This window comes from Podospora pseudoanserina, chromosome 1, assembly GCF_035222485.1.
Source record: "Podospora pseudoanserina strain CBS 124.78 chromosome 1, whole genome shotgun sequence".
Taxonomy (NCBI): domain Eukaryota; kingdom Fungi; phylum Ascomycota; class Sordariomycetes; order Sordariales; family Podosporaceae; genus Podospora; species Podospora pseudoanserina.
Window position 1 is genome coordinate 6,182,940 of NC_085920.1, and position 13,387 is coordinate 6,196,326.

Sequence of the window (13,387 nt, forward strand, 5' to 3'; positions counted from 1 at the left end):
ATGGTCGTGGTGGAATGATGTTCACGGTTTAACTGATGCAACATGTCTCATGCTTTGATATGCCTGGAATCGGCGCCTCATTATCATTATTTCATGCCTTTCAATGCTATCATATGAGTACACCAGCCCCATCTACCCCCTCCCAACTCCATACTCCCCAATACCCACCCTCATACCCCCCGTCTGAGCCTCCGTCACCTCCCCAAAAGTAACATATCTCCCCCTCTCCCCCTCCGATCCCTCCGTCTTCTCCCCTCCTTGTCCCCTTCCCTTCCACCATCCCCAAACCCCACCCCTGTTCTCAACCTCCTGCCTCCTGCTATAAACCTCCCCCAACTCCGCCCTCACATTCGAATCGCAAAGATAATACACCCACCCAACCAACCCCATCCCGTCACCCCCCGGATTCACCGGCATATACGGGTACCTCACCGCAACTAAATTCCACCCAAGCACCAAAATCATCAACACCAACGTCCCCACCACCGACCAAGCACACACCTGGTGAGTCTCCCACGTAAGCCAAGGAACAAACGGTATGTTGGACAACAACGGCGGGGTCAGCTTCGACAACACCGTCACAGCCGCCACGGCAGGGACGATGAATGATCCATCCTGGAGGCTGTAAAAGATGCTAGAGGGGGTGAGGGCCTCAAAGACGTGCAGGGGGGGAGGGGTGGTGAAGAAGCGGTTGGATCGTCTGGTGCCGTCTGTCTGGAGGAGGCGGGGGTGGCGGGAGAGGAGGCGGTAGGGTTCTCGGGTTGCTATGTCTGTTGGGAAGTGGTTAGCTATCTGGTTTTAAAGAATAGGAGTAGGTGAGGTACTTACTGAAGAAGTAAGAATCCCAAAACAGCGAGATGATGAAACCCAAACCGGCAAATAAGGCGCGCACACCGAGGTTCTGTGAGTTCATAAAGATCTCAAAGGCCGAGTCGTGAAAGCTTGTGAGCTCATAGTATAAGATCATGATGAGAAAGCCGATGATGGTGAGGAGAAAGAGGACCTGGGCAATGTAGTCTTGTGCTACTGGGTTGAGAGAAAACAGCTTCTTGGTTATAGAAGAAGACACCTCCTCGCTTGTCTTCTTGTCGCTTGTCTTCTTGCTCGCGCCGGGCTGTTTCTGCCCTTCGTTTGGCAGTGTAACAAGGGCCAGGTGTGGCCTGTTTGTGTTCGACCGATTCGTCAAGTGCCTCACTGTGCAATACGGACCATACTTTTTCTGTGACGACGACTGTGACGAGGACAGTCCCAGGGATGTCTCGCTGGATATGGACGTTGCTGTTGGGGAGTGCCTCGGGCTGGGCGGCAGTAGTGGTGCCTGCGCCACTTGACGCAGGGCAAACCTATGGTCGCTCAGTTCCTTGATCATCTTCTCTCTTTCGACGTACTTGTCCGTGATGTTGACTTTGGCCTTGTGGATGGTTTCTCGTGTTGTCTGCTCCGTAAGGAGCGCAGCAACACCAGCAATACTCCTCATATCCGATCCGCAGTTTCTGTGCCAGTTCCACATTGCGAATATCAAAAAGACAACCACAGCTAGACTTAAACTCAAAAAGACCTGTACAAGACGACCCGGCGCCCGGAAGATAGCAATCTCCATAAAACAGCCAGCAAAGCTATCGACTGTACAACCTCCATGGAGTTTAAAGCCAATAGCTTCTGTTGCGAACGAGGCGGTAGCAGAGGAGACAAGAATCAACATCTGCGAGAGCAGCAAACCTGGCTCTCTTGAACGAAACAAGAGACGCCAACTGGTGAAGAAACCCTTGATGCCACCTGTTGTAAGAAACAATGAGTCCTCGGCCGATGACCCATCGGAGCGGCGCGACATGGCTTTCAAAGGTAGTAGCGCCTTGACGTGCGAATCGATGATTTGCGCCAGGATAGTGAGCGGTAACGTGATGATGATGGGCAGGAACGATGCCAAAAGATAAGCACCCCATGAAACCGTGTCCAAGGTGGCGGGATTCCCGTCGCTGTCATCGTCCCAGGCGCGAAAGATACCGGCGTCATCTTTGGGCCACACTGTGGCCACAGGTCGACCGTTGGAATCTGTAATCGTGACCCCCCAGTCGTACGTTGTGGGAACCTGCGTGGTTACCGTTGCCGTGGGAACCCCGTTAGAATCACGCATAGTGATGGTCTTGGGAACAAGAGGAAATTTGCCCGTCACAGTCGTCAACACTCCTTTATCGTCATACCCAGTGACAGTGGCAAACTTCAGAGTCGCAAAAGCAGTGATCGTTGCGATCGGTGTAGTCCCATGCCCACCTGTCATTGTTCTTGTCCGCCATACCCATCGCCCGCCGTTCACAATGACTGTGGCCGTAGGTTTCCCCTTGTCATCGAAGAGGGTTCTTGGTTGGTTCGCTGAGCTCCTCCCATGTCCGGTGATTGTGGCGGTCGGCCTGCCATTACTGTCTGTCAAGGTCATGACGGTTGTTGTGTATACCGCCGTTTCAGCAGGCACCCAAACGGGCGTAGTCACCGTAGTGGTGGGCTTTCCGTCAATATCACTCAGAGTGTAGGTCGAAGGAACATATGACCCCTGGCCCGGTCCTGTCACCACGACATCTTCGTATATGAGCTCAGTGGTTGTGACTGATGGAAGAGGGTTAAACAGAGTAGCAGTAACCGGTCTGGTTTCCACAATATCTGGGGCGACCTTTGCACACGGCCGAGCACCGTCGAATTGAAATTCGTTGTACTCTACCATGATCGATGGATTGAGAGCGCGCATGTCGCGTTGGGCTGTTGCAACCCTTGACCACTCAGACCAACACGAGGGCTCCAGAAAGACGAAGGCAGGGCCGTCGCAAATGATCGTACAGTCCGATTCGGTTGCTTTATCCAGTGGAAAGAAGTTGATATTGCTGATAAACTTTACTGGGGTGCGGACGTATGGTATGTCCCCAGGCCGAGAACTTTTCCAATATGCAATATGCCAGAAGGATAGCCTGATTCGGTATCCCGCTATTTGCCCATACTTGTCCTTGGGCGGCACTCGACGTTGTATCCCATAGGGGCTGGTTCTGTTTGAGCTCAAAGTTCCGTTGGTCGGAACGTGTATGACAGGATATCCGATACGCTCACCGAATTCCATGGCCTCTGTTGGCAGGGCATCCCATCCTGACATTGCCGTTGACGTTGACGCTGAAGTCGACGTTGAGATCAAGATCGGCTCCGGGGTGAACACTGAGCTGCTGGTGTTTTGCGGGAAGGATGTGAAGACCGGAGGAGCCGTGCTTGTTGCAGATGGCGTTCCAGTGGACGAGAATCCAGTGGTTGTGGACAACTGGGACGAGTCTTCCTCTGCTCTAGCCTTATAGAGGCGTGGTGCCAGGAAGGGGCCGTAGGCTCCAGTACCGTCTTCGTACCCGTACTCATTAAGGACGGGCAATCGGTTTTCCGCGATTGTGATTGTTCGAAAACCATATTCGAGTGCCACAATGAGGCCAATGATGCTAGCACAATGAGTCTTGTTAGCGAACCTTGATCATGAAAGTGGAGAAGAGGCACCTACTAGAGACCGATTGCAATCAAGAAAGGAGTTCTGAGGACCAAAGGCTTCGTGTTGTGAAGATCCTCGTCTGGTTGTTGAGACTGAGTATCACTCGATGGCGGCAACCTAGTCCGCAGGGCCTTGAAAGGCGCCTTCAAAATTCTGGACATGGTCGGCTTACAACAAGCACGCCGACTTCCGCGAGATCCAAGACAGTGAGAGAGTCGTGGTCAGGCGTGAAACTCGGGGTCAGGCGGGGGAGAAGCCCACTCCCTTGTATACCCATGAAGAAGGGAAAGCCATCACGTCGATCTGAGTCGTCTGCGGGCCATCTCTAATGCCGTTGCTCAAGACCCTTACTCATCTGTTCATCAATGCAACGACACCATCGTGTCTCAGCGACCAGAATGAGACCCAAGAGCCGCGAGGTGCCGGCATGACCTCTATGCATCCGGCCGGTTAGGGCTACAGTTTTCGGGTCAGTACTAGCCAAGCGTGTGCCGATATTTCTGTTGCCTACCATCTGAGAGGCACAGCCTCGAGATATACACCCATGTATCGTTGCCGTAGTGGCTCGCTTGGGTTGAGTAACCCCTCGGGTAAAAAAAAGCTAGTTCAACAGACAAGGTCTAGGTCGGCGTGCAACTGTGACTCCAGACAGCCTTGCAGATTCGGGAAATGATTCTCGGCGCCGACGACTCATCGTCCACCTATGGAATGCTACGCTTACCGGACGACTAGACGTAGTAAGCTTAGCATAAGGCGCAGCACCAACAAAGGTACCTACTTTTAGAGGTAATTCAGACAAAGGTACCGGCATTTGAGGCCGTTGAGAAGAATCAAGAGGTGATAACGTGATGGAGTCTTTGCGCAAGCCTTTGGGGGCCATGGGGGCAAACCTCCACTTCCGTCCTCCCCGCCCCTTGTTTAGCCCCCACACACTCGCGTCCTCGAACGGCCGACCTGAGCACCTTCCTGTTAGAACATTGGGACAAACTTTGTTCATCCATCAAGATCGTGGGAGCAATAGAGTTGCTGTCACGTTACCAGATACCCGAAATGTAACAACTAGATCATGAAATCAATCGATATCCTAAACCGTCCAGAACAGTGTCATAGGCATCATACACATCATCTCAATTTGAGCCTCCCAATCCAGCCATGCAACGCCGAAACATCATTCAACTTCTTACATATCATATCTCTGCCTCCAACCTCCAGTAGCCACCCGCGGGGCATTTAACTTTTCATCCACCACTCTCCCCATTGCCATCCCCTCATCCTCACTCTCCTCCCCATCATCATCGTCAGCCTCGTTGTACCCATGCACGCTTGCCGTTCCCGTATCATTCGCCGAGCCGTTCCACGAACTAGCGACCAGTACCGGCGCATTCGGATGCCATCCCACATCTCTCACAATAGTGCTCCAGTCATTCTCGAAGCTATGCAATCTATACCGCCTCATCCTGAGTCTCGTGTTGCTTCCAGTGGCTGACTCTGTGGCTTTTTGAACGTCAATGGTCTTCGCGAGTGTGGCGTCCATGTTCCAAATGTATACATGCCCATCTGCACTTCCAGAGTAGACGTATCGACTATCTGTGCTGTTGGGTGGCGAAAAGTGGCATCTGATGAGTGTCCTCTGAACCTTGTGTCCACGGAAAGTCACGACTGAGTTGTCGTGGGGGTGCTGATACCATCGTGAGTCGTCATATTCTTGCCAGCGGTAGTCGAACTGATAATCTGGAGATTGAGTGATGGCCGTTGGGTTTGTTGAAAGGAAGGTGGAGGTAGACATTGCTTTGCGCAAGTCCCACAGTTTCATCGACTGGTCTTTACCATTGGAAAGGATGTAACGACCATCCTGCTTGGAGTCGATATAGGTAAGGCCTTCGGTGTGTCCTACAAAGGCCCCGGCTGGGCGGCCGTCACCAATGGAACGGGTGTCCCATACTTTAATCGTACTATAGAGACATGGCATCAGTTACCATCTCAAGACTTTCTGTGCAGAAAAGAAGAAAACCTACCAGTCATCTGAGCCGGAGTACAGGATGTGAGGCGAGTTCTTGTCGGCAAAGCAAACGGCGTTCACATCGTCGTTATGCCCATGAACGTGATGTAATGTTGTGCGTGTTTCGATGTCATACACTACCACGGAGTCGGTATTCGTGCCCGCGACAAGCTGACGCCCATCGCCCGAGAACCTCACGGAGAAGATAGCAAAGCTCCCACCATACCCAGGCTGACTGTGCCCTCCGGCAAAGTTAAGTGTGTATGAATCGCCGGTATCCTTCGGGTCGGTGGGAGCAATCGCAACTTCAGGCTGCAACGACGTAAACGCCAGCCAGCGGTTATCAGGGCTGAGGTCGGCATCGGTCATCGTCCATTGACCAAACGGGTAGTCGAACGTTTTGTAGTACTTCCAGTCGTAAACATTCGAGGTATCGTATAACCGTACTTTAAAGTCTTTGTTGCAGGTGTAAAAGAAGTTGCCATCGTCGGAGAACTGGCCGCAACAAACGGGATCGTCGTAATGGATAATCATCTCTGGCTTGGATACCGGTATCATCTGTTGCAGCATCATTCCTCGATTCCTCAGCTGCTCAGCCTTGCCGCCCAGACCTAGCTCTCGATCGAGAATCCTCCTCGAGATATCCTTATACCTCCGATCACGGATATCAAACGACCCAAACGCCCCCGACTCCATCAGTTTCCTCCCCTCCTCACTCGGTACCTTGGGAAACCTATCCGGGTCTTGTCTGTTGGTCCGCCGCTGATACATCATCTCATCAACCTCGGCATCATCAAAAATCAAGTCCGTAAGATCATGCCCTCTCAGCAAAGCAAGAATCTGTCGCTGGCTCAACCCAACTGCCCCCGAGGCACCTACAAATCGTCAGCCGGGTCTCATCAATCACCCCCAGTCAACACTCACCATTCCCAACAAGTCTCACAATTCTCCTCAGTAGCTGACCCCCCTCCCTCTCCTCGGCAGTAGCTTGATTATCATCATCATCTTCTTCTTCATCTTCTTCATCTTCTTCATCTTCTTCATCTTCTTCATCTTCTTCATCTTCGTCATCTTCTTCATCTTCTTCATCCTCATCATCCTCATCATCCTCATTACCGACCGGAACCTGCTCCAACACAACCTCCAACTCGAGTCCCTCGGCATCGCCGGACGCATGAAGCCGCTCATGTTCTGCCATTTCTTCCCTCAAAATTTCATCATAATACTCCTGGTCATATTCCTCTCCGTCTTCGACCCGCTCGCGAGTAGCTTCATGCATCGAATACGGGACGTAGGAGGTCCAGTCGTCGGAATCCAGCGGGCCGCCATCGTTGGGGTCACCGCGGTAATTGTCGCTACTCATTGTGGTAGACTGAAAAACTGTTGAAACGTCGACGCTGAAAGTCCAAAGTGTTGTTGTATTTCGACCGGTTGAAGCCAGCTGTGGTGAGAGGCAAGTCGATTGATAAGCCACGAGGGGTAGTTCAAATGCGCTTTAACAGATCGCTTTTCAAAAGCGAGAAATATCACTCGTGACAAGCAAACGAGTTCTCAAAAGCGCATCATGAAGAAAAGAGCAAAGCAATTGTTTCATTGACTAAATGGATGACACGGGCATGGCACCTCACTTCGCCGCCGTTGTACCAGAGCCACAAGCTATCTCACCCACCCTTCTAGCACTGAACACCGGCCGATATATACTAGTGACGACATTACTGGGACAAATCGGATGCTGGGCTCTGGGGAGGTCGCTATCATGCGGAGTTTAGCACCCGGAATTAACTTGTGAGGGGAATGAGTGAGGGGCAATCAATCGGCTGGGTGGGGCGGTGATCGTGCTGACAAAGCACATCTCAACATCACTTTCATCCGAAGATATGATCAACCCTAACCCTTCACTTGAAATCAGAAGGGACAAGTTCACCCAGGTCAATAAACTTTCATCTACTTTATATGTCATATAGAAGATATATTTTATGCGTTTTACACAGCCGGCACTCATCAAAACCACTCTGTCTCAGTATGTCTGTTGCCCCTCTTGACTCACCTGCCGTGCCCCCATAGCATCCAACCCCTTATCGGCATGGCTCCTCTCCTCAGCTGAGAGCTCCCCACATATAATCCAATAAGCTGATGCCACATCTCACACAAACAAAGAACTCCATTGTTCCAAATGGCCGTGTGGTGTAGTGGTAGCATACTTGCTTTGGGAATTCCCTCTCATAAGCTGTTGCAAGTGGTCCCAGGTTCGAGCCCTGGCTCGGCCCCAATGTTTTGATGTTCATTCATCATTATCATGATACCTTTTTGGTACATCATGAGATTCGACTGCATAACCTCACAATTATGCACAAGAGTAAATGTAAAGGGCCATCCATCACACACACAGCATTCATTCCGATAAAATCAAAATCTACTATTTTTCATCTCTATCCAAATATTTACTCCCCCAACCAACATATCCCTTCCATCTAATCATCATCCCAATGCCTCCTACTGATAATGATGGGCCTCGCCGGATCCCACGGCCCATAAATCTCATTCTTGTACTTTTGCATCCCAATCAACCACCAACTGCACCCCCCAATCGCAACCGCACTGATCAAACACCCAATCACCATCCCGGCCAGTCCTCTCTTCCATGGCCACGACGTCGCCGGTGCCTCCCCTAATATGATCCCCACTCCACCCCCCGCTCCCAAAACCAACAGCACAGTCAAAAGAAAATGATACCGCCAGCTTCGGTGCCTAGCGTATGATCTGAAAACAGGAAACAGGCCAAACACCTCGATGCTGAAGAGCGTGAGGGAGAAGACTTGGCCTGTGGAGGGAAGGCGGGAGGCAAGGACGGTGGACGCCATGAGAGCGGCGTTGGTTGACAAGGAAGCGACCGGCATTTTCTTGGTTTTGTGCGGGCCAGAGATGTGGGAGGGGGTGCCGCCTGAGTAGTCGAAGAAGAAGATGTTGATTGCTAGGAGCCAAAAGGACATGGCCCAGATGGAATCGGAGGAGGTGGATCGGGTGAGGGACTTGAGGATGGGGGATAAGCCCAGCAAGGTGAAGTAGATGAGGATGGCGGATTTGATGGTGGATACGCGAAGGTACGCGCGTGTGTTGGGGAGGGAGTCTGGGTCGGAGTCGTGGGTTGGACCCCTGGTGCTGGTTGGGGAGTTGGCACTGTTCTGCGATGTTACCGAGTGAACTGAGGAGACAGAGTGCGAGTGTGAGTGTCCTGGAGTCAGGAGCTTAGGTGCTGTTGAGTTGTGAGAGGTATTATCATGATGCTGGTGAGGTGTCGGATTTGGTCGGTGGTTGTATTGGAGGAGATTGGTAGTCGAGCTGGCTGCTGATGGTAGGTTCGAGGTGCTCGATATGCTAGCTGTACTGATGTTATTCGGCAATGGTTGGTGAAGACTTGGCCCAGGTAAAGAGTCTTGTCGCCGAGGGGGTCGGTATTCTCTGTAAATTCGCCCATCCCGCATGCTCCTTGTCATGTCACCGCTTTCGCCAGCACCGGTCTGGTCCTCCTGTGTCATCCACCAATCCCATAGCAGCCAACCGAGAAACGTCGCAAAGCTCCCCCATCCGACTACCGACACGGGGCTCACCCTCTCCTGAAATATGCCCACAAAGCAAACAATGAATATTATGACGGAGCAGACATGCTGCAAGATGACAGTCGAATCGGCGACCAGGGGCCAGAAGTCATACGGCTGCACCCGTGGGTTGCGCTGTAGGTTCTCGAGAAAGGTCGCTTGGTCGGTATAGTTGTCGGGATCTGCAATGCGCTCGTGTTAGGTCAGGAGCAACCACAAGAGAATGGCGTCCAGTATGCGCACATGATTGCTTCACCCATAAGAGCTTCTGGAAGCGCTTCCGCCTTCTACTACGACTCCTGCTCGTGTCATTACGCCTGATGTGCCGTGGCCGCGTATCGAGACCGGTATCGAAGAGGCCAGGCTGTCTGGGTGGTGAAATAGGGGTATATGCGTCCTCGGGGGCCAGATGGGATGGGTCGGCGCGGTGCGACTTGAGGCTCGCTGGGACGGTCGAGGAGCGCACCAGGGCTGGGAAGGGCTTCTCAAAGTCGGAGGGAATGGCCGATTGATGGAGGCCCGACGGAGGGGCCATGGGGTGGAGTCACTGCTCTCCCATATGCACAATGATATTGTCGATGAATGCCACAGCAGTGCTAAACATGTAGGGGAGGAATCTGATGTGTTCGCCAGCAGCAAAGCCGCATTGGCAAGCCATTGCACTGGCGTGTGGCAGGCAATAGCTGCCCCTTGGCACCGAGCACGCTAAAAAGCTTGGGCCACTTCTTGATTTGTGGGGCCCTCAGGTCCCGCCATCCACCTTCCGTCTCGACCACATCAAACCTCAGGAGAAAGAGTACAATTTTCTGTCATCACTCAGTCCCTTGCTTGTCGTATTTTCTGGACATGCTGTACACGTACGCATGCTCCCACAGACATGGGTAATCAGGGCGATTTAACATGAGCGACTCCTACGACGCGTAAGCAATGATCATCGTCACCAACATATCTCCAAAAACAGCTGGAGCTTTTCACGGTTCCATTCACTTCAAAGATTAAGCATGCAACCTTTCCAGGCACAGGACCAGGATCCCGCCTTCGGACCGCATGTGTAACCCAACAAAAGGCCTGATAACCACCCAAGGTGTACCTCATGCATGAAGGGGTCAGTCAAGCTTTTTCCTGTTCTCCTCCCGAGCGGCATCCGGGCCATGGCTGGCATCGTCAAGCTTTTTAGGTGTTGGCCTCGATCGCTCCAGCCAACGAGTTCCACTGTTTTGGATGCGTATTGATGCGGCGAAGATGTAAGTCTTCAGGGGCTGCATATTCAATTGCATTTCTCGGCGATGGATATACCCTATTCTAGCTCAACGGCCGTGGATGAGCATAGGAGGCACCCGTTGTCAAAGTGGGCCATCAGCAGCTCAGAAGCTCGTGTTACAGATGCAGACGGGCCTTTTATACAAGTGGCGCCTTGCTTCCAGTTCAGAGCCATTGAAACACCTACTGGGGCAGCTGAAGATGCAGAACTTACTTGCCCCCATGAAGCCAAGACAAAGATCGCATGAACGGCGGCTTGCTGGAGAATCAACACGATGGTCAAACGGCGTCGTTTTGGGTAACTCGTATGATGGGTCGTTGGTCCGGAACGGCGACCGATTATTGAAATACGAGATTCTCTGTGTCGCTACGCTTCCCCCCTCCCTTTTCAGCACCCCGCAAGAGAAGGACGAGAAGGACAGGGCTGCCAAGTTGACCCAATCTTTTCCGGCACCTACCGATATGCATGCAACGTGCCGCTCACAGCTTGTCTCAGCACACGCAACTCTCTCGCTCGTCCTCGCCGTCGTCTGGCACATGGCCATTTTCTAGCGTGGGCCGCTCCATGATCGGCTTCGCCGTTTGCCCACCGGTGGCATAATGGTCGCGAAAAAAAAAAGCTGGGGATCCGTTGGACGCCTTCGCCCACAACAGCCGACTGGCAACAAGTCAGCGCATCATCACATTGTTCCAAGAGGTGGTCACCACAGTATAAATCCGATACACCACAGACTGCCTGCCTTGGACCAGGCGCCAAGAGCAGATTGAGATGCACTGCGGCGCAGTGGTTCGGTTGGTGTAGACCCTCCGGGTGCATGGCGGCGTCTAGCACACGGGGGCCTGTTGGCCTGGTGCGCCCTGCTTATGGACGTCGTCCTATGTGAGCTCGACGCTATCGTGAAATGCCCTGCTTGGTGGTGGCTTCCCGTCTTCATAAAGACCCAACCACCCACACTACCTTCGCGGGGCCAACACGCCGTCCTTTTCAGCTTCTCCGACTTCCCCTCCCGTGTAACGGCGTTTGTAAGCTCAATTTCTGCTCTTCCTCCATTTAGCCTGCTGCATAGCATCTGTACTCGGTGTTTCTTGTCTTTCAACATATTGCGCTCGGCATATTCAGCTGTCTGGGCCTGCCTCTGCCAATTACCCGGCCTCACTGACTTTCGAATTTCCTCATCGCTGCGCATCATTGCGCCTCGGCAAGCTCCTGCTCCCCTTCCTTTGTTTGGATTATTCCACTACCGCCCCCTCGGTTTCGAAGCCCGACGTCACTCTTTGTTCTTTGTCGCCGGGGTGCTCCTTAAAAGGACGCAAGAGCGACCAACCCGTGAGTTCTTGGATTTGCCCGAGTTAAATTGTCGCACCTTGGTCACATATCAAAATGAGGTGGTACATTGTGCTTGGCCTTGCGCATATGGCGACATGCTCGCCTGTGCCTGTTTTGTTGAAGGAACGATTGGAAATCTTCTCGGACGCTGCCAATGGAGTGGTGACTGTCCTCCAGTCCCGGTCGAGCGAGCTCTCCAGTGTTATCACCAAGAGGAGTCAAGATGGATCTGCGCAAACACCAATAGAAGTCGCTTCACCGCAATTGCGACCGCTCACAAAACACCGGCCTGCCGCGGAAACATGGGAGGACGAAATGGATGCGCCTGTCGTGACACTGGGCGATGAGGACTTGCTGGAGGTTACCGAGACCGACGTCGATATTACCACCTTTGCGTCGTTCGCCCGACCAGGAATGCCGTGTCGTCATGGGAGGCTACTACGCGAAAACAACGATATGCTCATCATCTATCTTGCAACATCTTTCCTTCTTGTGGTGGTAATGGTGGAGACTTGGGGTAGCTATGTGAGGAGGTAAGTCATAGTTGACAAAGTATGGATGAAGGGCTTCACTAACGATACATGATAGACAAGAGCAAGGCACGATCAGGTTAGAAGAGAGCCCAATTCGAGAGGTGTGCTCAATCCAGTTAGAAGCTGCTCCGGATGTCCCCAAGGATGTGTCGGATGAGAAGAAAGCCTTGCTGTGAAGATGAGCAGAGCATAGCTCGAAATTCGCCTCGATACCTCTTTTCTGATGGCTATTAGGCCAACCTGAAGCTCGACTGTGTGTCAGCATATCATCAGAACCAAGAACGAATGGCCTCAAGACCAACATTCGTGAGGACTTGATAGGGCATGTTCATGTTCCGTTGCCATCGTCTGGCAACCGAGCAGGTGTTGCTTACTTGAATATATCTCGCAAAAAATATAATTATCATTAGGCTCCCTCGTGCACTTGCTTACCGAACAATTTGTGCAACAACACTCGAGCACGTGTGCAATTCCGTATGGTCACTCAGGAGTGGGCCGATGTGAGCTCCAGAAGGCCTCACTGCAGTCCAACGAACCGAGCCCAACGTGTTCCGCTTCCATCCCTCACCCGCCTCGAGGAGATCTGAAAGAGCAAGTTACCTATCTCAAAGGGCGATATATTAGACATCCTATGACGTTAAGTGCGGCTTCTACACCCGTGCCAAGGACCATGGAGGCTGAGCCGGCCGCCCCGGGATCCGCCTTTCTCGCATATCGGCGCCGGAATGCGGGGTTCGGAGGTCCCGACTGATCATTCCTACCCCGTGATGCCAAGCATTCCATCGCCAAGCCCTTGCAACTCCATCTTTGAGGCTGTTCGCTGTGATCACAAGCCACATCGGCAAGCGGCTCATGAGCAAGTCGACACCACTGACTGTATTCATCGCATAAGTCGAGCTCGGGAATGCAGAGTGTGAGAACTAAGATTACCAACGAATACATCGGCGAATAAGACCTCTTGATTATCGTCAGGATGCAGAGAGAGCGGCGTGGTAAATGCCCACTGATGTTTCATGGCTTATGGAACTCTCATGCAGCCCAGCCTCTTCAACCCAATCACGAGCGATCCCAGAAGCCCAACTCAGCACAAACCCCCCTCCCTTGATACCCATGCCTTGCCTCAGGCCTTCAGCCTTCCTTTCCCTGATCCTCATCCGTCAG

General features: G+C 52.5%; 4 protein-coding genes and 1 non-coding gene across 5 annotated transcripts; 2 read left to right on the plus strand and 3 right to left on the minus strand.

Annotated features, from left to right (window-relative positions):
- Positions 1–132: 132 nt before the first annotated feature.
- On the minus strand, positions 133–3,672 carry QC764_117490 (uncharacterized protein; the record flags this gene model as incomplete). Its single annotated transcript, XM_062943013.1, has 4 exons — positions 133–770; positions 829–1,049; positions 1,086–3,464; positions 3,524–3,672. 4 exons carry the CDS (start codon positions 3,670–3,672, stop codon positions 133–135), a joined length of 3,387 nt encoding a protein of 1,128 aa, XP_062806065.1.
- A 1,019-nt stretch (positions 3,673–4,691) lies between these two features.
- On the minus strand, positions 4,692–6,873 carry QC764_117500 (uncharacterized protein; the record flags this gene model as incomplete). The annotated part of the gene is made up of 3 exons (XM_062943014.1): positions 4,692–5,463; positions 5,527–6,385; positions 6,435–6,873. 3 exons carry the CDS (start codon positions 6,871–6,873, stop codon positions 4,692–4,694), a joined length of 2,070 nt encoding a protein of 689 aa, XP_062806066.1.
- An 812-nt stretch (positions 6,874–7,685) lies between these two features.
- QC764_0020800 lies at positions 7,686–7,777 on the plus strand. The gene has a single exon. It is a non-coding gene; the product is annotated as a tRNA-Pro (tRNA).
- A 129-nt stretch (positions 7,778–7,906) lies between these two features.
- On the minus strand, positions 7,907–9,880 carry GPI2 (glycosylphosphatidylinositol anchor biosynthesis). The gene is made up of 2 exons (XM_062943015.1): positions 9,350–9,880; positions 7,907–9,288 (listed from the first exon to the last, which is right to left on the minus strand). The coding sequence occupies exons 1-2, from the start codon at positions 9,639–9,641 to the stop codon at positions 7,982–7,984; spliced, it is 1,599 nt and encodes a 532-aa protein (XP_062806067.1). The 5' UTR covers positions 9,642–9,880; the 3' UTR covers positions 7,907–7,981.
- Positions 9,881–9,905: 25 nt separating this feature from the next.
- Positions 9,906–12,402, plus strand: QC764_117520 (uncharacterized protein; the record flags this gene model as incomplete). Its single annotated transcript, XM_062943016.1, has 2 exons — positions 9,906–12,226; positions 12,282–12,402. The coding sequence occupies exons 1-2, from the start codon at positions 11,748–11,750 to the stop codon at positions 12,400–12,402; spliced, it is 600 nt and encodes a 199-aa protein (XP_062806068.1). The 5' UTR covers positions 9,906–11,747.
- Positions 12,403–13,387: the final 985 nt, after the last annotated feature.

Coding starts and splice junctions, on each gene's coding strand:
- GPI2 (XM_062943015.1), bottom strand. CDS start 9,641: ATGGCCCCTCCGTCGGGCCTCCATCAATCGGCCATTCCCTCCGACTTT. Junction 9,289..9,349: donor CTTATGGGTGAAGCAATCAT/GTGCGCATACTG, acceptor AGCGCATTGCAG/ATCCCGACAACTATACCGAC.